This window comes from Truncatella angustata, assembly GCF_020726525.1.
Source record: "Truncatella angustata strain MPI-SDFR-AT-0073 chromosome Unknown BKA67scaffold_6, whole genome shotgun sequence".
In the NCBI taxonomy this organism is placed as follows: domain Eukaryota; kingdom Fungi; phylum Ascomycota; class Sordariomycetes; order Amphisphaeriales; family Sporocadaceae; genus Truncatella; species Truncatella angustata.
In genome coordinates this window covers 490,497-511,744 of record NW_025763386.1, presented here as the reverse complement: position 1 = coordinate 511,744, position 21,248 = coordinate 490,497, and the positions used below count along the sequence as shown (strand labels likewise).

Below are 21,248 nucleotides of genomic sequence, written 5' to 3'. Positions count from 1 at the left end.
CAAGTGTTATATACAAGACAGTTATGCCCGATCAGGCATCCACAAACTTAACATAGAACAACCACACAAGATAGTAAGTCATCTGTTCTACCCCTATAAAATGCAATCTAGGTCACAGAACAAGCCAACAACAAAAAGAATGAAAGAAGAGCATAAAGAATTTATCCAAGAGACAGAAGTGGCTTACAAGCCCGTGCTGTAAACAATATTATGTACTAGACTTGCTGACGCTCGCTTGGTCATATCCTACACTACATCAGGATCAATCATCCTTGTATCGTTATTTATGTCCAACGACATTCGATCCGCCTCTGGAACCAAAGCTGTGAGTTGTCACAGTGATGTTCCTTCCCAAATTCTGGGTCCTTGGCGCACTTCACTTCGCCGTGTCCCGGAACAGCCAGGGAACCGGGCCCGTCATCATTGCCCGTGTACGTGATACCGTCGATGCCGAACGCGCTGAATGCATCGAGCGACTCGGGGTATATGCTCTTCGCGGTACCACGCTTAGCGACCGGGTCTGCGTCGCATGGGTCGACTCCCTTGTCCGGGGTTGTCGTGAAGATATACCACGGGTAGTTCCAGTACATGGTCTCCATGATGAGGAGAACCTTTGGTGAAGGGTCTGCTGAAGGAACAGAAGGTTTCTCGGTGGTGGTAGGCGTCGTCTTGGTGGTAGATGCCGACGTGCTGACACAAGTGGTGTGCGTCACACATGCCGTCTTGTCACCGCCACCGCCGGGGCCTCCACACTGCTCCCAAGTACTGGTAGCCGCGCAGTTGGATGGAATTGGCTGGTCCCCTGCTGTCAGGGTCGGAAGGTTGGGTAGACTAATAGGTACTGTGGCGATGCTGGTGCAGAATTGTCTCGTGACACAAGCTGAATGACCGTTACCGCCGGCGCATAGCACGGTGGACGTTTTTCCCTCGCCAGAGGCACAACTCGTTGTCGTCGGGCCGCTTGGAGGCAGGGTGGGCAGGCCTGTCAAGGTGCTTGGGTGGTCGGGGTCCAGTGGATCATAGTAGCCCGGCGGCTTGCCAGTCGGTGTAGGCTCACAGAAGAAACCGCTACATTTGGTTCCGCATCCGGAGGTGCAGGTCGGTGAGGCAGGACCTGGCTTGTAGCTGATTGTGAGACCATTCTGACCTGAACCCTGGCCGCCACCATTCTGACCACCATCGCCGCCGCCATTCGGAGTGATTACACAAACCTGTCCTCCTTCCTGCCGCTTGCTTGCCCCGGTGTTCCCTGAACCACAACCATTGGAACCGAATGGTTCAAGGTCGGCGAGACTTTCGGTGAAGACAGGACACCCTTTAAGCTTCGGGTTAACCAGGCAATCGCCATCCTTGACACGGCCAGTCCAAATGAAAGGCACTTGGGGTTTGTCGTTGGCGGGCTGTTCACCTCTGTCAACTGTGATCTCCGGAGACTGGATTTCGCGCTGCATAAAGAGCACCAGCTTCTTCACATTGGCCGGGTTCTTGAGCTCGTCTTTCCATTGCTGCTTCATGTTCGGGAGACCTCTCCAATAGGCTATCACACCGGCGACGAGAGGAGCGGCTGCATTTCAAGTTCACGACGGTTAGCATTCGATCTTGTGTGCGTATCGTTGATTTTCAGCACCATGAGAGGGAACTGCGACTTACCCAAGGATGCGCCGTCGGTGATACCTCCAGCAGCATTGACATTCCAGCCAGGTGCCATGACGAGCCACGGTTGATATGGATTTATGGGAGAGACTCTGGTGTTTTTGTCGATGCCGCTAACAACTATCAAGTTCTGTATACTTTCGCCCGCTGATGTTCCGGGATCGCCGAATCGGCTTGGCCATCCATCGAGCCTACCTCTGCCGAACGGTTTCAAGTCGTAGTTGTGAGACACCGCAACCATGACGACACCGAGGTCATCAAATTCTTTCAGTAGCTGGTCTGAAAGAGGGAGAAAATGTAAGGATTAGTTTCGATTCGAAAGCCTTTGGAGATGCGCAGATTTTGAGGGTTTGGATACTCACAAAGCGTATCGTAATGTGCCGGGTTCATATATTCCATCTCCTCGACCATCCATCCAAATGACATGTTTATGATGATCTTTCCTTCTTGACCCGCGTATTTCTCCTTGATATCATCGAGAACGCGTACAAGACTGTCGAGATACAAGTCCTGGATCTTGTTCTTCAGTTCACGAGGGTCTCCGTTATTATTTGCCGGTAGGACAATTTGTGCGTTCTTGGCAAGTCCAAAGTTGACCCCCCATACTTTGCTGAGCACTTTTGTACCATGCGTTGTCTTTGCTGCACCTCTATGGATCTCGCCAAAGTCCCATGATGTGGGGATTCGGCGTATTGGGTTTCTATGCACAGTTGCGCCTCCTGGGGGAGTATAGTCAAGAGAGAATTCCTGTACATTAGGTATTAGTCACGGTGTTACATGTGGAACGAAGTTCATTATACTTACCGGGTCGTCCTCCCAATCATCCTCGATAACGTAGATTATCTGTCCCTCACCGAAGCTGGTGTCGTAGCTCTCAGTAAACGGCCCATCGGGCAGTGTTGCGATGCTGTTCCACTTTCCACCTGGAGGTACAGACATCTGAGACAGCTCCCAGTAAGGGCTGCTCAGTTCCGCTCTCTTACCAAGTTGAAGGCCATCGCGATGAGTTTCCAGGGATCTGACCTCAGAACCACTTTCCGCACCGACCGAAGCGTCAGCAGTGGTGCCCTTGTATTCACCCTCGTCATTATAGGTATAGATTCCGTAGGCATCCTTGACCTATAGTTCAAGCTTTGCGTTAGCGACACGAGAACACGTCACCTCTTTCACCCGGCACGAAGACGCTCAAACCACGTATCGCCGTCAAGAGGCCAACAAACCTGATAATTCAAAAAGAAATAAGTGTATGAGTGTACTTACCAGCATCCTATCACGGTTCAAAACTCTCAATAGGTCTGGTATAGTGGATACTTTCACCTTCTTCAGGAAAAAGAATGCCAGGAAGTCGCCTCCACAAACCACCTCCATCTCGACTGTTAGGGGCTCATCTTGCTCATTTTGGACTCTGCCGCCGTGTTTGCTATATTGATCCAAAGTTGACTCGATTGTGTATGAGTCATCGCCATTAGTTGGATTCATGGGGTATAGAATCACGTCGTCGTAAGCGCATCGTCTGTCGTATGGGGGGGCGCGTGCCTTCAACCCATGTGCGTTAGGACTTTCAGCTACCGCGGTGGCCTCGGTAGGTACATCTGGCATCACAGTTCTACGTTCCAGGTATGTGCTTGCCGTGCAGGCGCCAGTAGTGGTTACGCTCGTTGTCGAATCGTCGTCTTCGACATTGCAGCCCACCACGGGAGTGCAGGTCGAGACGACCGATGTGGCTGTCCTCGTGGTTCTGTCTGCGACGGTGGCACTGAAGGATGTGGTGGTGATACATATGTCCGCGCTGGAACTTGTGCAATCCGTGGGATTGTTGGTTGGGTAAGTGGCAACGCCGTTCGTTCCAATGCTACAACAAGTCAGAATATCGCCCTTTCCGTTTTTCTCAGTCTTCAAAGTACATACGTGATACGCGGCCAAGGTCCTGGCAGAGTCCCTTTGATGGAGACAAAAGGGGGAAACTTGATAGAGGGTGGTGGGCCTGGGGGCAGGATTCCAGGAGGGAAATCCCACTTCCATCCTCCGATCTTGATGTCTCCCCAGGAAATACAAATCTGTGTAGAGGCAATGTGTCAGCCAACCAATTAATACAGCTGATTCGAGGACGCTGGGTCTCTATAAGTACTCAACTTACGAAAAAGAACCAGAGCTTGCAAGTCGTCTTCTTGTCGTTGTCACCGTCCTCAGGTTCGTCTTCCACCCAGACAAGCTCGCCGGCAGGCCAGGTCGCGTAGACAGGCAAGCCTGAGATGGTAGAGGTCGTAGCTGGGGATCCTCCTGAGGTCCCCGATGGTACGGCACTGTAGCCAGTACCTTTCCAGGCTGTACAACCGAGCACGAAGTTGACGTCGGCGGCCGCCTCGATCTCGACCGTCTTGGTGGCTGGACAATTCCAGTCCAGTGTTGTGGCTCCTTCACAGTCTTGCAAAGTGATCATTGCGCCCTTTTCTGCAACATAAACTGTGCTGTGCGCACAATTGGCATAGATAGGTGGTTTGGTATATGGCGACCCAGCTGGGATCGTGAAAGTGACTGGAGAACCATCGTCGTCGCCGCCGCCGCTGCTGCCGCCGCCGCCCGTTTCAATGGGTCCACGGGTGACAGCCGGCCAGGGAGGCAAAGTCAGAACTCTAGTGCTTGTCTCCCCATCTCCATTGGTCACGACAACGGATGCAGGCGGCACTGATACGCTGGGGACGGCAACTACAATAGCACCGCTAGACTGGCCCGAAGATACAGGAACGTTATACATGGGGAACTCATCAGTGACAATTGATGTTAGTGTGAGAGTTACGGTCGTGGTGGTGATAACGAAACTCGTCACGCCATTCACCATGGTTGATGAGCCAACTTCCAAGGATGTAGTATACTTGGGCAGTGAAATGGTGGTGCTGGATGGCAACTTGCTGGGTGGGAGCACCATAACGCAGGGGGCCGAGCATTGCGCCGTGGGCTGTTGGTACACTTCTGTGCCTATATAGACAACCTCTCCCTGGTCTCCTGCTTCGTCGTCGGGGCTAAACCACCAGATATTAGTGATGCAGAACAGCATGAAGGGCTCATCTAAGAACGAGTCACTCACCCGCCCGATCCGACCTCTTGGAAATCGATACTCCAGACCATGGTACCACCAAAGCATAAACTGTCAGCATATGCCATCTTGGCTGCGAAGGTATCTTCGTCGTCATAACCCATCCATTGATCATCCCACGTGATCTGCTTCATCATGGACTCCTCAAGATATTTGGGTTCAATTCCACGCTGCTTGATAAGCTGCTTGATCTCCACAAGCGACATAACTCCACCAAAAGATGTGCACGGCGCTGGATTGCTGGGACCGGAGAACGGACATAGGAGCTGGTTGCACGTGGGATCAGCCAACGTGTAACCTCTGCCGTACATGGCGAGGCCGAAGTTGAGCTTGGCAGGGTCGAGGCCATCAAACCATAAAGGTAATGTGTTTTTGGAGATCTCGCGGATGTCGGCCTGGCCACGCACCAAACTACCGAGGGTCTTGACGTCCGCATCCCAGGAGCCGTGAAGGTCTGTCATCTGTGTGTCAGCAGCGGATATGCATGAGAACGGGAAACAAGTTCTTACCGTAAGCCATGAATCCGAAGAAGTCAACGTTTGGCTCCATCGCCTTGGCGTCAAACCATCTCAGGTACCAGTAGTCGGGGGCAAGGGTCACACTGATACCGTAAGAGGTACCGTACGCTGCGCGCATTTCTTTTACCAGGAGAGAAAAGTTCCTCGTATCGGCAAGCTTCTTGCCGCCTCTTTCGGGGGCACCTGGGTATTCCCAGTCGAGATCAATTCCTTGGAATCCATACGTGTCCATATACTCCTTAGCCGAGCTAATGAATGCTGCTCTGTTTGCTTTCGTGGAGACCATGTCGCTCCTGGACGAAATTAATACTTGGCAGAATAGAAATAAGGCATAATGACCAACCATGTAGTGTGCGAAGCAGCTTCTGGATTGCTGAAGTCGAATCCACCCACAGCAATCCAAGTCTGCAGCTTGCCATCCTTGGACAGTGCCGTGAAATCCTTCATACCTTGAACATCATCAGGGTGCGCAGGTGCGATACGATAGGTCGTAGGGTCCATGGATGCGAACGAGAAGAACAAATGAGTGTATCCCTCCGTGTTGAGCTGGTTGGGTGCAACCTTGTTGCATTTTCGATCTCTTTGATTCCAAGACTGGTAATATCCGATTTTGCGCTTCGAACTGGAGCCGCTTCCAGAGGCACATGAAGGGGGACCTGTGATGGCACAGGAGCCGTATCCAGACTGGCAAGGCAAGGTGCCATGAAGTGGATCGGCATTGGCACAGTAAACATCTGTAGTCTGGGGACAAGGTCAGCTTCATATGGAGGAGGGTAGACTGAAACCGAAAAGAGGTTGTCACTCACACCACACCATCCTGTTGCTGAGCAGCAGAGCTTCATACCACATGGCATATCGGCGTCTTCGCTGTACTGTCCGCACATGGCTGTAGCATTGCATTGAGAAGTGCACCCATCGCCACAGAAATCTGGGCCGTATCCACAAATTCCACTTTTTCCGCAACAGCTGTTCGATTGTCAATATACAACTGACGCTTGAGATGGTACACAGCTCACCTGCCATCAATACAGGGCCCGCTGGTACAATACAGCGGGCCATCGCCGCGTCTTTCTAGAGTGTGGGAGTCGTAAGGCGAATGGGAAGAAGCAAAAACGGACCAAGGTGTTGCCGACTGCAGGTTGAAGCCATGCCCAACCGTACCATTGGTCACATCGATGGCCGGATCATCAAATTGTTCTACACCAGTCGTGGGAAAATCAGCGATCTTGGATCGGAGTAATGGAACAGGAAGTGCAAATTGATTCTACCTTCATTGATTTGGTCGCGTCTGAATATATCACGTGGGCTCAGTCTTTGTCTGTCTCCCAGATGGCTCTTGGAGAGGAGAAACGGAAGGCAAAGAATGAAGAGACCGGCGAAGGCCCAAACGACGGCACTTCTCGCTTGTGATCGCATGACTATCGATCTACTTGCTGGTGGCCTTGGGTAACCTCTCAAATGCGATCATGGGAACTACTGCTCTTATAACATATTCGTACACTGGGCACCTACGGAAGCTGACGTTCGAGGATATGTCGGAAAGGCATCTAGGACAACCGTAATGGGTATTCTCTTCGCCGCAAAGATGTTATGCGACGGTAATTAGTCGCCATGGCCTCAGAACGTGTTGTCGCAGGGCAAAAACTAGTGCCTAGATCTGACCGTATATTCCTTCGACTCCACCAGACCTGCAATAGTCGTCTCGAAAATGTGAAATCTGGATTTCGTCGGTCGTCGGTGAAACTCGCGTATTTGGTGATTTGCAAGGATTCTCGGCTAACCCGTGTATTGGCGGCTCCCATTTTTCGCCTCCTTCCGGTGGGAACTGGGGGTAGCCGGGGAGGATAATAAGCTTCTTTTTTAGTTTTATGCAAGGTACATACGCGAGACGGACCGTATGATCGGACCAACCTAACCCTACTCAAGCAGTTGGGCAAATTTTTGCAGCAGAGATGACCCACCCTGATGCTTAAGTCTAGTGCTTGTGGGTTTTCTACACCAACCGGAGAATCGTCCGGGTAGCAGTTGTTGGGATGTAATCTCAAATTGGCCCCGAAGGATCCGAGCCAAGAGTTCCCACGCAAAAGGATCTAAAATAAAAATCGGAGGAGATAATCTTATACTGTATACTGTGGAGCTGGCTGAACTCTGGTAAGACTCTTATTGGTGGAGAACTTTTCCAATGGTATTACTTTGCTGTTTAAGGTTGGGACTCGATCCTCTCGGGTTCGCTCAAGTCATGGATGCAATCGCATCCAAGCCACTATTATACGAAGCATGCGTTTAACCTTATAGTATTACGCGATTCTCCTGTCCAGGAACTGCTGACAAGCACACGACCTCGTATAGACTGTAAAATGCCAAGCAACCAGCTGCATTATAATTTGGCATCTCCGGACCTCGGCAACGTTACATTCTCGCAGAATGCAATCCACATGACGGCTTTCGGCAGATTGCGGTTGCCGGGTCTTGTTGCCGTAGCCGTTTCTTGTAAGCGATGGTGAAGGGCCTCTCAGCCACGTAGGAAAGGATGCTGCAAAACTAGTGGTACTATATCAGGAGGCAAACTCCTGGAGATGAATGACCGACTCCCCAGGAAAATCGCACAACCTGATCCACACCAAAGATGAAGGCATCTGTACTCTTCTGGCTTTTGCCAACACTAGCAGCTTCCCAGACAACAACAACATCTTCACTTCCGGCATGGTCGACAGGTGTAGAGACGGAAGATGGTACTTGTGGCGGGACAACTGGTTGGGTGTGTACTCCCACCTGGGGTGCTTGTTGCTCCAAGGACGGGCTCTGTGGTCGTTCCAGCGCTTTTTGTGGCGAGGGTTGGTGAGTATTTGTTTCTTCCACAATCATCGTCTCAAAGCTGATCGTCGTCTGCTTGGATCAAAGTCAACCTCTAGCGGGCAACTGTAACGCAGTCGCACCACCTAAACCAGGACCTGGTAGCCCATCACCAGACGGCTCCTGTGGCGGTACAAATCAGTACAACTGCACAGGTGCGACTTATGGCTCTTGTTGTTCATCCAGTGGCTACTGCGGCGACACGACCGGCCACTGCGGTACCGGCTGTCAAAGTCTATTCGGTACCTGCGGAACAGTAGACGACACCGTCAGCACTGACGGACAATGCGGTAGTAATGGTAAGACCTGTGAAGGGTCGACGTTTGGAGAATGCTGTTCTTCCACAGGCTGGTGTGGTGCCGCAGATACACACTGCGGCGCTGGTTGTCAGTCCGACTTTGGCGTCTGTTCAGCTGCAGCAAATGTCACAACCGACGGCTCATGCGGCAAAAATGGCAAAGTCTGCAAAGGCTCGAGCTTTGGAGACTGCTGTTCTTCCAGTGGTTTCTGTGGAAGTGGGGATGGCTTTTGCGGTGCCGGTTGTCTGTCCTCGTTTGGCGACTGCTCTGCTCCAAGCGACATCTCTACAGATGGGTCCTGCGGCAAGAACGGGAAAATCTGTACAGGTTCAACATTTGGCGACTGCTGCTCATCAAGCGGCTTTTGCGGTGAGGGCAGCGACCACTGTGGTGCCGGCTGCCAGGCATTATTTGGAACTTGCGATAATGGCAGCGGCGACATCTCGACTGATGGGTCGTGTGGAAAGAACGGCAAGACCTGTAAAGGTTCAACTTACGGAGATTGCTGCTCGTTAGACGGGTTTTGCGGTTCGACTGATACTCATTGCAAAGCAGGATGCCAAGCCGCGTTCGGTACGTGTGATACCAGTGCCAGCAACATATCTACCGATGGTTCATGTGGCAAGAATGGTAAAACGTGCAAGGGCTCGACGTATGGAGATTGTTGTTCGTTGGAAGGATTCTGCGGTTCAAGCACCACACATTGCAAGGCGGGATGCCAAACAGCTTTCGGCACATGTGATGCCGATGCTGGTGCTATATCGACTGATAGTGTCTGTGCTAAGAACGGAAAGACCTGCAAGGGCTCGGCCTTCGGAGACTGTTGTTCTTCAACAAACTTTTGTGGTACATCAGTGGACCATTGTGGAGCCGGTTGCAATGCAGCCTTTGGAACTTGCAACAGCGGGTCCGGCAGTATTTCGACAGACGGGCTTTGTGGCAGTAAAAACGGCAAGACTTGTGTAGGCTCTGGGTTCGGAAACTGTTGTTCGCTCACTGGCAACTGTGGCAGCACTGGTGTCCACTGTGGTCAAGGATGGTGAGTTCTGGCCTTTTCATGTTTTCCCTCGACCTGCCGGGGTCGATATCTCCCGGAGAACAGTCACTGATTTCTTCAACAGCCAAAAGGGTTCTTCGAGTGGTTGCTTGACGAAGAACATCCCGACAAACGATGGCTCTTGTGGAGCAAAGGCTGCACTGACATGTGCAGGCGGCAGCTTTGACGGACAGTGCTGTAGCTTGAACGGGTTTTGTGGAACGAGCTCTGGGCACTGCGGCACAGGATGGTGAGTCTTCCACTTTCATGCAGGAGCAAGAATCATTGTTCTCAGAATACTAACTCTGTTTAGTCAACGTGGCTATGGAAAGTGCAATTAGATGGCCGGTGTGCCAGTTCGAAGTATGCCTATGGGGGGGGGGGGGCGGGGGTTTCCAACCAAACTACAAGAATAAATCTCTATCGAGACTGTAATATTTGTCAATTCAATTATTAATAGCATACACAAAATTCATCTGGTCTCACCAACCCCCGCGTCAAGGTCAAGGCGGGGAACAAATATGTGAGGAAATTCTGAAAACAAACACTAGTGCGTATACGAATATTTCACCTACCTCACCCACCAAGCCAGAAAAAGAAAGAAAAAAGGCCCACGTTCTGGGATTACAGCCACAACAGACAATCACAATCGGTCATCCTCTCCTCCCATTCACAAGGAACAAAACCTATCCCATAATGCTCTCTATATCGTAGCTGACTGAAAGCCCCAGAGCCCCTGTTCAACATGCTGTGTAGCAACTCTCGCCGACCACACTTCCGCTCAGACATGCAACATCTTTGACGGTAGGATGGCCTGATACGATAAGGAGGGCAGACTCGGCATCAATCCCGGCGCATGTGGCGAGATCAACTACAACAACCAGCTCATCGGCGACAGGAACCAGGTCCAGTACGGCAGCTACGCCAACCCGAACACGGCGCCCATCTGTCACAAGACGATCCACATTCGGTACCAGGACAAAGAGGTCGAGGCGGGTGTTACAGACCGGTGCGAACATGTGGCCACGGCGAGATCGACGGAACGCAGGCCGTGTTTCTTGAGCCTTATGGGCGACTTGGTTCCGGGGCGTGAGGAGGTTACTTGGTGGTTCGAGTGAAGCGGCGTGGTCCTAGAATTTCTAATCCGTAATCTGGCCATCCAGGAGTGATTGTTCTTCGCGTTGTTTATACATGCGAGATAGGCTCTTCTGACACGACTATAAAAATCAGCATGCTCTGAAAGTTTGGAATGTGCCCAGGTGGATTCCTCCATTTGATTAAGAGATCAGTGCTTTTTATGAGCAGGATGCAGTATCTATTCACTCTGGCTGCTTGTGGTACGGAAAAGGCTCGCGACAGCAGAGATCACTAGAGCAGGTGCCCGTCTCCCCTTTTCTCTAACTCTCGTCGTATGTCATGGGCGTTGGGTGTGCTAAAGTGGGTCAATCTCTAGCGAGCGGGGCGAGTTTCTTAGTCACGTCGAATTTAGGGTGAGTGCGTCGTGTATAAATGAATAGCTTAGGCCCCTCCCACTTGCTTGATGTCCCAGTACGCTCGCCACGGTGCAACTATCAAGCCAAAACTTTGCTCTTGGTCACAATCCTGAAGATATGATGACGTCCTGCAAGCTCGAATCACTACATACTGATGTCACCATTCTTATTTTATCCGCAGTCACGTCGCTCGAGGATCTCAGCGCCCTCATCCGGGCTTCACCTATCTTGTACCGGACCTTTCTGTTGGCCAAGACGTCGATTCTTGCCAATATCAGCTATGGTGACCTCGGACCCGCTATAAGAGATGCCCTCATTCTAGTACACACGGAGAGGCAGCCGTTCTCTTCGGGGGATCGTAACGTTTACAACAAGAGGGTGGAAGAGACTGTGGCGAACTGGAGAACGCGCCTCTTGTCTAGTAAAGAAGATTGGTTAAGAGGAGCTTCGGAGGCAGAAGCCGAACATCTCGTGCGGATAAACCGGACGGTCCAGTATTTTGTTGACCTCTACGCGCGTGTCAGGTTTACCTACTTCGAACGAGAACTCGGCTCGAAAGCCGGCTGCTGGGGTTTGAGCATTACAGAGCGCCAACAGCTAGCGCAGGCTTTTATCCGTTGCCAAGTCATACTGAATCTGTATTGCGCGCCAGGCCTGCCACCGTTCGACCAGGGATTTCTCGTCACCCGCGTCTTGGCTCTCTTTGAAGCTTGGGAGATGGAGCAGATATCGCAGGCCGATACCTTTGCATATACCATGTGCAGCGCCCTAGTCCACTGTGAGAATACGGAGGCCGGAGTGCCCCCGACTCCAGCGTGGTGGGATGCCACGCGGCGGGCGCTGCGCGAGGCCGCGCCTATCGCAGGTGCTGTGCAGGACGGCCCTATTCCAAGAGGGCGGTACTATAAGGACTACTACCCAAAGCTGTGGTCGCTGCGGCGCAAGATCATCGAGTCCACCTCACACGACCCGGATCTCATGGATCGGATACTACACTGGCGCGATGTCACCAACGGCAAAATGGCATATACGCCGTACAAGTTCCTGCACAACAGCCATCAATTTCAGTCCGAATACCAAACTCGACGTCCCCCGCCGCCTTCGATCCCGTGCAACCTCGCTTCGCAAACGCCAACTCATCCGCCGTGGGGATGGGTGGAGGCGATGGCCGGGCACATCGGCGATCGATGGGGAAGGGACTTACTTCCATCGCCACCAAACGGTACCGCGGCTGAAATCTGGCATGCTACCCAGCAAAAGTTTGAAAAATGGAGATGGGCTGGTTTTGTCTTCTGGGATATGGATCGTGCCGTGATAGTGAAGGAAAAGGGCTTGCTAGGCGAGAACGTGGGCGCCGGCTGGTTGGTCGCACCGTGGGGGTAGTCTGTCAAGACGTTGCAGAATTCGAGGTCGAAGAGAAGTTGATGAAATATAAACTTTACACATTTCTTGTAGAACAAAATAGAAGCGGTAGAGCCGGTTACCTGAAGAGCTTCACAAGGGTCTTTCGGAAGCATTATGAGAAGAGAGGGTGGATACCGTGTGGACTTACTTGAATCTGCTCGTCCCCTTCACAATTTGACGCCGTTCCTAGTGTAGTGTTCCGCAAGTGTTCGAGCAGTTCAAAGTTTACTCTCCACAAAAGAGTTATCTTCGGAGATGGGTAGAAATATAGCTATGAGCGGCACGCCAAACTTGCGCAATATGCGCAGACATACGGAGCATACGTCGAACCACATTTGTAATACATCAGCTAAATCTCGCAGTATTCCTGCTTTCTCCGATCTGATAAAGTTTACACTCCCTATGCGATTATTGAAGACATATCTCCGACACTGTTCATCTTTTGTATAAATAGCTTACCTCACCACCGAGTGAAATGTCTTCTTTTCCAAGATACAACTTCCACACAACACTTGTATTCGGTTGTAAACTAAGCCACAACACAACACTTTCACATCACACACACCCAACTCAATCGCAACAATGTTCAAGAACGTTCTCATCACTGGCACTACGCTACTAGCCATCGCCAATCTGGTTTCCGCCGTTCCCGTCCGGTCAGTTACCGATACTGCGGGACAATTGCTACTGCCACATCCTACCAATATGACGCATCATGAAGAGCGTAGTCTCTTCCCGCCTGTCGACCGCTTTGAGGACCTTATGGAGTGCAGTGGAATGTGCTCCAAGACGCTACATGGCTCAAGACCAGATGTTTGCAAGTACTTCTGTGCCCATGTCATCATGCAAGACGACCAGCACGACGATGCGGCCAACGAAGTCGACATCTTTACCATTGAGGTTGACCAGGACGAGAACGATGCGGCCTACCAGAACAACCAGACCGACGGCGGCAACAAGATGCCAAGAGAAGACGTGCTCGACGACGAGTATTTGTCCAACTCGAACCGCACCGCCGACTTCGTTCAGCACCTCCCCAGCGACCGCGCCTGGCAGGTCTGCAACAAGAGCTGCGTCAGGGCCGCACCCAAGATGACGTGCGTGTTCCCGTGTTTGTCAAAGGAGGAGCGCAAGGAGCAGGATTGCTTGACGAAGTGCGTGCATGACCAGGGTTACTTTGAGCACTGCGTGGAGCATCATGATTAAAATCAAATGGGCCCTCCCGGAGCTATTGGGCCTACTGAGTCTGTGGAATCTCTGCAATTTGATTTCTCACGTCTAGTTCCTGAAGGGGCAATTTTGGCCTTGGTTGGAATGTTCTTTTGGGGGAAGATGAATACGATTGAGAGATTGTATAGAGTCAGTCATTAATGGAATGCTATATATTAAACTTGTCGCCTGTCGTCGATGCGCCGTGAAACTAGACAGCCGTCATCAGAAATTAATGCGAGTTCGTCGTGATTAAGAAGAAACTCCCTAAAATGCTCAAACTGTTAAAGGCTGGTTGCCAGTAAGGCGGTCCAAAAGAACTGAACATTGCACCGTGTGGAGCATGAGGATGTTCGTTCCAGCGCCTGATTGATGAGTGCTTTCTCTAAAGATTGATACTTAATATATTTGTTTACTGTTAGAGTCTCCCTGTACTCCGTAGGCTACACAAAACTAGGTCGCCCCACTGTTGCCTGTAGAGTGGGACCGATTCCTAGCACCAGCGTTTGCATGTTTCCGTAGAAAAAGCAAGCATCTGAAGGAACCCCCCAGGGAGCGCGATGAGTTCATCGAGAATTCTAGGCTTGGCTGGTGTTTTGCTGTCTCATCAGGATATCTACAGTCGATAATTTACCACTTGTCGCCTTGATTCCAATCCCCCCGAATGAGCAACGCTCCACTGGGCTGGAGTCAAGCTGGTCTAGATTCAGCGCTGACGCAGGTCCTTAGGACAAGCGCGCGGGCGCTAGAGATTAGAGTTTGTCCCCACCGCGAGTGGCGCCGTGTCCCCTAGCTTCGCGCCCTGTAAGCCCACCTTCTGCACGCCGGCGCGCATCGCCCCCTGGAAGGAGACGCTGCGAGAGTCCATCGCCGCAGAGACGATTCCGCGTCAGTCACGTCGCCTCCTCCTCTGGTGTCGTGGCGCCGCAGACCTCTGTCCACGTGAACGACAATGAGATCGCTCATTCGTGCCGTAATGCCGAACGTCATACGTCGGCTAGTCGAAGCACTGGCTTTCCAGCTTAGGTACGGTCAGCCAGAGTACGAAGAGACCCAACGAGCTGTTTGGGGACCATTGACACGGTGTGGATGGTGGTAGTGGAGGTGGCGGCCCAATTTTCATCCCCATCCCGGACCTGTTCTTCCTGTTTGGAGCAGATTCGCGCTTAGCATCTCCATTGCTGCGCAGCAACTCCGTATGGTCAAAAGTAGTGTCCCTTGTATTGACAGAGGCTTCACAAGTTTGACGAACGTTGTAAGCGTCAAAACCAAAGCCCCGAAGCAGTTTTCTCCCTTTAACTACTTCCTTGCCAGATCCTTCTGCCACACAATTTGCCCTACGAAATTGGGGGAAATAATGGCCATGACCGTGGTGCTGGGATAGATGTGTGGACAAACCCATAGCCTATGCGTGCTTCTTCTTGACAGACTGCCACTCGCTAAAAACAGATTCCACAATGGTGGCAGCGCAAAGACCTAGCGGTAGATACAGCGTCTGGGTGACGGCCTCGTCATATCCCAGAAGTACGGCCCGTAGCCGATTATTCCCAATCATTTTGCGTTTCTCAGAGATCCCGACGACCTCTAAGAGCGTAGCCTTCGTCGACGGACTAGAGAGCGATGCCTCCTCGATTGATCGGGTATGGAAAAGCGCAGCCGAGACGACGATCCAGACGGCGTTCCTTATGGTAAAACCAAAGTACAACGTCGCGATCCCTAGGAAAAGGTCCTTGGGATCCTGACTGTCTATGGCGAAATGATGGGCGTCTGGAGACCGAAACCTATCGTAATACCGAGGAAGCCTAGATGGGAGACTACCTTGACGGGTAATTTATCTAAGCTCAGAGTCGTGGGTAAGCCTAAGGCGATGTGCACTAACCTTAGTATAGTCGTGGCGATTATAAGTGTTAACCTTGCACTACGTGACTAAGATAGTACGCGGTGACGGCCAGCGTGCTATTAACATTGTATGCATAGCTAGGATGGTGTTTATTCGCCTAATCGATGATAGCATTGTGGCGAAAAGAGGCTAGTGCGATAAGCACTGTGCCGCAGCATCGCTAGCGCTGGACCCCCTTAATTATCCTTGCGTACGGATCCGTTGACTGCGTATTGTTGCTACAACTCTCATAAACAGATCATTGGGTGCGCATACGTCCCGGCATCTCGACAGGCGAAAGGACTAGGTTAGCTCGTATCGTTGAGGGCACTACTCGTCCTGCTAAAGAACGCTACTTCCTCTATTGAATACCGTTCTTGAGCCCTTTGTGTCATTGACTTCATCTGCGGGTCATCTGCATCTCCTGGACTCCGAAAGCGCCGTGCTGTCCACCGTCCTGCTCTACCACACCTACGCAGCCTCCCCTCTCCACGTCTGAAACGAGAGAACCCGCGCTCTTTCAAGTTACTGCACAATCTGAGGATGACATCCTTATATGTTCCACCCGAATATAATATAGAAACTCAGCATGACGGCACCGAACATCTCGCCATAAACAACACGTTTGTTCGCCGATTCTTGACACGACTAGCATTACACACAACGGCCAAGTTTTATTCGCGAGATGGTCTTTGCATCCCAATCTCCAAACATAAAATTGTGAAGACAGGGCGTCGAATCCACCTAACGGAAGGTGCAACAATGAGATATCTGGCTGAAAAAACTGCCATTCCTGTTCCAAAGGTGTATTGCTCCTTTTTGCACAAAAACAGGGCGTACATAGTTATGGAGAGGATCCAAGGCGAGGAACTACCGAAAGCTTGGAAAAGCATGTCCGAAGAATCAATTGAGGGTGTCTTCGCACAGTTAAGAGCCATGTTCCAAGAGCTACGCTCCCTGACGCCTCCTCCGGGCACAGGTGTGGAAAGCTGTGTTGGGGGTTCATTATATGATTCCCGCATATCTCGTGGAAATCCACGTTTCGGTCCGTTCAAGACAATCCAAGAATTTCACTTTTGGCTCAGACGAGACTTGAAAGTCGAAGACCTCAAAGATCGAGAAAAGGACCAGGATTGGCATGACCTCGTAGAGCTGATAAGACGACAGGATGGGCCGTGGCCTCCGCCAATTTTTACCCACGGCGATTTAAATCCCTTTAATGTTCTTATTCGTGGTGGTAAGGTGGTTGGAATTATAGATTGGGAGTTCTCCGGATGGTATCCACATTATTGGGAATACACGTCGGCCTGGTTCGGCAATGTTACTAGGACGGAATGGCAAGGCAGGCTTGACAAGATCCTCGATCGATCACGCCCTGAGGAATTTAGAATGGAAGAGGTTCGCAACAAATGGTGGGGTGAATAAACCCTTATGGAATGGCGCTTAATGCATAAGATTCGTTCTCCCACACCGAAAGGAGAAGAAGGACTTGTAAAAAGTGCATATTGGAATGCCACCGGATTCATGCATTGTCTGACCAAGCGTTTTCTTATCACCTAGCCGCTGCCTGTCCGAAGAGAAAAACTTAAGAACGGCTATTGGTTCTCGAACAAAGGTTGGTAAATCGATTTAATAGTGGTCGAAATCGGGAGGTTAGACGACCGACAAAGGGTGCCATAAACCGGCCAAAACGGGTTGGATATCGGACAGGTTAGTAAAGTACGTTGTCAATGTACCGTTGTTTCAGAACGAAATGGACAGCTGAGTGCGAAGTTCCCATCTGGGTTGGGATGTTGACGATTCCATTGGTATTGGCGTGTACACGGCGGATTCTCTGTTCCTGGTGGAGCTGGCTATGTGGAGTGGTCTGGTTGCGACGGGCGCGTGAGAATCACTGACGATTGGTTTGAGTTATCCGCCAAGAGACCAGTTGCCTTCGAGGAGAGTAGCCCTGTATGGTAGTATCCCGATTAGAAGCAATTCAGCCGACGGTACAGCCAACTGCACTTGAAGGCCTACTGATTGGCTTATGTACCTTGATGAGAATTATTGAAGTGAAAGGAGCTTCTCAGTCATCGAAGCACTGTCGCTACCCCAGTCTCACACAACTAAGCTGCCGCCTTAACGACAAGAGAGGAGACTCATTAAAACTATTGTATTGTATCTGACGCTACCGGGTATGCAAATTCGACTTATTGCTCGTTAGCGCGACTGTCATTGGATTGCTAAAACCTCACGGTTTTGCCTATTTTGAGTTGCGGGATAGTATGCTGGCGATTAGATAAATGGCGAAAGTGATAAGTCACATCTAGCGCTGTGTTTTACACCTAAAGAAATGTTCGATTATGATGGCAATTGATTTCTCTATGACGGCAGCCACGCTCTGACTGCAATATATTTCTTATGCAGAATTGCAAGTTAAATGCCAGGGTCAAGTCAGCCCCTCCTGTGGGGGGCCAAATACCCCATTCCACGCTGTCTCCTGTCGATGCCATATGTTCAGTAGTAAATACGGATAAGGTTTTTCTTTAGGAGGCGAAGAACTTTAAGCGCTGTGATGCATATCACACTATAATTAGCATTAGTAGTGAAACCGTGCCCCTGCCCAGCGTCACGTCGTATCGTGGCTTGTACGAGAGGAGTAACAATTATGTTTCGAAGAGGTAGTGAGAATATGTTACAGTTGAATTGTTGAAAGAGTGAAACAGCTATTTTCAAATATTCCCTTAGCCACCTCCCGCTGTAGAATGGCCTTGGAGGTGGTTTATCTGGTGTTATCTCATCACAGGCATGATAAGCTGTGCCGCACACAGAAAGAGCGCGAAGATGCGGCGTAGATGATTAGTTTCGGTGCATCTAGGCCAATGGAAGCAGATATGTGATAGATGATCCAACTTTTGCAACAAGGCGCGCGCGTGTTCCCTTCTGCTTACATCCCATTGAATATTGGAAAAGTATAAGAACAGGCGCGGAGCGATTGTTTAAGCGGTCCATCTTATGATATCATTACATACTGTCTGATATTTCACATTGCAGAAACCATCAGCGTTACCTTTTTATTCATTTTCTAGTCTGCTCTACTAGCAAGCATGCCTTCTAACAAACCCCGATTATACATTGCCTTATATCCTAGCGGCGTTGTCAATAGCGAGGAACGCAAGTGGGCTAAATAATCGTTCAAATCTTCTTCAAATATGTGTTGACCTTTATAGATACCACTGGGGCTTCTTGATCGGACCGAAAGCAGAGAGCAAAGCCATAGTACCAGGTGCACGTTACCACGTCAAAAACTCCCCTCTGGGATGGACATACGAAGAGATTCCATTAGAGAATGTCCGGACCACCAATAGCCTCTTGGCGCGCATTCTCATTGCCAAAATCGAAGATGAGCAACGTCTCATAGCCCTCCTGCGCCAACTTCCAGTCATCCAGGGCGACCCAAACTGGAGATGTCGCACTTGGATCGCTGGCGCCCTGGCCGAGATTGCGAGGGATGGAAAGTGTCTTGGCACCGCCCAGCTGGATTGGCATAAGATTGAGGCGTTTGCAAGACACTATGTAGGAGACAAGACTGCTAGTGGTCGCTATCATTCTGCTGCGGATTTGATAAAGCCAAAGCCAACTTGGGATATGCTTGAAAATAAGGAAATCGTAGCTTAGAAGCTAATAATCGCGAAATATCGTAGGAGAACAGTCGTTGACCTCTAATCTTTAAGTCTTTGAGATGCAGCTGTTTTATCCCTTAGCAATGATATTACGAGAAGCGCGAAGGTCTTTAAAAGGTATCGTAGACGGGCAGTCAGACGATATTAAGGAGAAAGATATGGCATACTCTCTGCTCCATTTGCTCTCTATTGTAATGCCGTTATATACGTCGAAGTAAACAATAAGCATTTAAGAGACTTCGCACTAAGATTTCTAGGTGCTCCTCATCGAGAGTGCTAACATGACTTTCTACAGCTCACGGAGCCGCCCTCGATTCGTTTCCTTGAACGCTGCATCAATTACACCTGTCCTAAAGATCATGTTGGAAGCCGTGTTGAGCCATTGGCCGTCCTTTGAACATCTTATTTCGATGAGACTACGGAGATAATGCTGGTGCAGACAACGAAGAGTATGATTCATGAAATTTTATCTTGATCAGGCTTCCTGACCGAAAGAGTTTGAAAAATTAAAGTATGATAATGCACTTTTAATTGGTAGCCCATTCGTGAGTAGGAACAAAGCGGTCGTGAATTTGATTATTACAAGTTTACTAACTAACACGAAAATCGCTAGAGACTCTCCTCGTTAAAGTCCCTTATATTTTGGCAAGTTGCCAAAACTAAAGTCGGGATTCACTGTGCGCACAACGGATTTTGAGAGGGGAGAGTTTGATATATAGTGCCTTATATGCACGCAATCTTTCTTATAAGTGCGCAAAGACCTAGGTCAAGTAAAGATATTTCCGCCGATAGTTGTCATGACAAAAAGAAAGGTTACTTTAATTTAAAAGATATAGAAAAATGTGAACAAAGGCTAGGAGCAATGCCTTATATGGAGATGGACGCCTAGGACGGCCAATCTCTGCCACACCACTTCAATTATACAATTAGAAAATGTATAGGTATCAAGATCTCACGGGCACGTAATAAAGATCTAGGGATCTGGAGCAGATCCATCATATCCACGAAGGGATCTATGGTTCCATGGACATCAGTGAAGGAATGAATGGATATTAAAAGGATTGAATCTCCTACTCTACATATACAGCCATACTCCAGTGATCAATCTAAGGATATATCCTACCGCCAGGTGAAACTCAAGCTTTGATGACCACACTTGTGTTACGACCGACTACAGACCCACTGTAGTGCTCTGTTCTAGAAGAAGGGTGTATAGCCCACGATACACGTTTGCATTGTAACTGATTGCAAACATTATCGTTTTCTACGCAATATGGCAGTGTAGCAGTGATCATAGATTGACAACTTGTGAATTATCTATTGCTTAGAACATCCGGAATGCTTATCTCTTTAGTCTTTCATTCGTGGCCAGCATATCTTGTTAGGATAAACCTAGGCTGTTAGATTATTAACAATTATATAAACAGACAATGTAATCGTCACAATTCAATTTAAATAAACTTTTTATATTATCAACTTATTATAACAAGTGGCTCTGTATGTGCTTAATATATGGCGCTAGTGCTGTTTTTTTGTCCTTGTGGAACTCTTGCCAAGCTATGCCAAGCTACTAGGTGTTGTACTTGGTCAGTGTGTTCTTGTACCTGATCTGTTCAGGGTTGGAAGGGCTATCGGCTTGGGAGAACAACCTTTTTGAGATGCAAGTGCCGCGCCGAGACTACGGGTCTTGACACATCCGGTCGAATTGCGGCGCTGACGGCGCCAAGCAGCCAGCAGCTTGCACCATTGCAAATACTAGAGAGAAGCAACAGAGCCAAGGTATCCGGCGTCGTGGTTCCCAAGAGTTACTGCTGCTGCGCCTGTCCCCCATTGAACGTAGATCAGCGCACTCCTCAATCGCCCATCTAGCGTCAACAAGCTCTTTCGTATTGGGACTCGTAGCTCCAGTTATGGCCTTGGCGAAGTCACTCATGATGAAAATCATTTGGAAGATGGTTTGGCCAATCAGCAGCAATCATCCACACAGCACTTACCGCGAGAAGAAATCCCGAACTTCTGTCGGGCTTGAGGCGTCTGGCTTAAAATGTTACGCGTCTTCGCCGAAGCCTTTGGGGCTAGTATGATTTCCGATAACGCACGTCGTAGGATATTCACGGGTGCAATTAGCAACTCTCCAATCCCACA

General features: G+C 50.0%; 7 protein-coding genes across 7 annotated transcripts; 5 read left to right on the top strand and 2 right to left on the bottom strand.

Moving 5' to 3' along the window:
* Positions 1-4,734: 4,734 nt before the first annotated feature.
* BKA67DRAFT_626009 (glycoside hydrolase superfamily) lies at positions 4,735-6,149 on the bottom strand (the record flags this gene model as incomplete). Its single annotated transcript, XM_046105546.1, has 4 exons — positions 4,735-5,201; positions 5,257-5,558; positions 5,609-6,006; positions 6,072-6,149. The coding sequence occupies 4 exons, from the start codon at positions 6,147-6,149 to the stop codon at positions 4,735-4,737; spliced, it is 1,245 nt and encodes a 414-aa protein (XP_045955866.1).
* A 2,234-nt stretch (positions 6,150-8,383) lies between these two features.
* Positions 8,384-9,829, top strand: BKA67DRAFT_626008 (uncharacterized protein; the record flags this gene model as incomplete). The annotated part of the gene is made up of 3 exons (XM_046105545.1): positions 8,384-9,456; positions 9,539-9,703; positions 9,767-9,829. Coding segments are annotated over 3 exons (1,266 nt in total), but the record flags the coding sequence as incomplete, so codon positions are not given.
* A 1,176-nt stretch (positions 9,830-11,005) lies between these two features.
* On the top strand, positions 11,006-12,666 carry BKA67DRAFT_571282 (uncharacterized protein). The gene has a single exon (XM_046103214.1). It carries the CDS (start codon positions 11,064-11,066, stop codon positions 12,327-12,329), a length of 1,266 nt encoding a protein of 421 aa, XP_045955864.1. The 5' UTR covers positions 11,006-11,063; the 3' UTR covers positions 12,330-12,666.
* Positions 12,667-12,884: 218 nt separating this feature from the next.
* Positions 12,885-13,640, top strand: BKA67DRAFT_679818 (uncharacterized protein). The gene has a single exon (XM_046108885.1). It carries the CDS (start codon positions 12,933-12,935, stop codon positions 13,554-13,556), a length of 624 nt encoding a protein of 207 aa, XP_045955863.1. The 5' UTR covers positions 12,885-12,932; the 3' UTR covers positions 13,557-13,640.
* A 1,324-nt stretch (positions 13,641-14,964) lies between these two features.
* Positions 14,965-15,724, bottom strand: BKA67DRAFT_537450 (uncharacterized protein; the record flags this gene model as incomplete). Its single annotated transcript, XM_046100320.1, has 2 exons — positions 14,965-15,377; positions 15,715-15,724. The coding sequence occupies 2 exons, from the start codon at positions 15,722-15,724 to the stop codon at positions 14,965-14,967; spliced, it is 423 nt and encodes a 140-aa protein (XP_045955862.1).
* BKA67DRAFT_692860 (kinase-like domain-containing protein) lies at positions 15,690-17,001 on the top strand. The gene has a single exon (XM_046109232.1). It carries the CDS (start codon positions 15,982-15,984, stop codon positions 16,861-16,863), a length of 882 nt encoding a protein of 293 aa, XP_045955861.1. The 5' UTR covers positions 15,690-15,981; the 3' UTR covers positions 16,864-17,001.
* Positions 17,002-18,527: 1,526 nt separating this feature from the next.
* Positions 18,528-19,098, top strand: BKA67DRAFT_660381 (uncharacterized protein; the record flags this gene model as incomplete). Its single annotated transcript, XM_046107614.1, has 2 exons — positions 18,528-18,598; positions 18,651-19,098. 2 exons carry the CDS (start codon positions 18,528-18,530, stop codon positions 19,096-19,098), a joined length of 519 nt encoding a protein of 172 aa, XP_045955860.1.
* Positions 19,099-21,248: the final 2,150 nt, after the last annotated feature.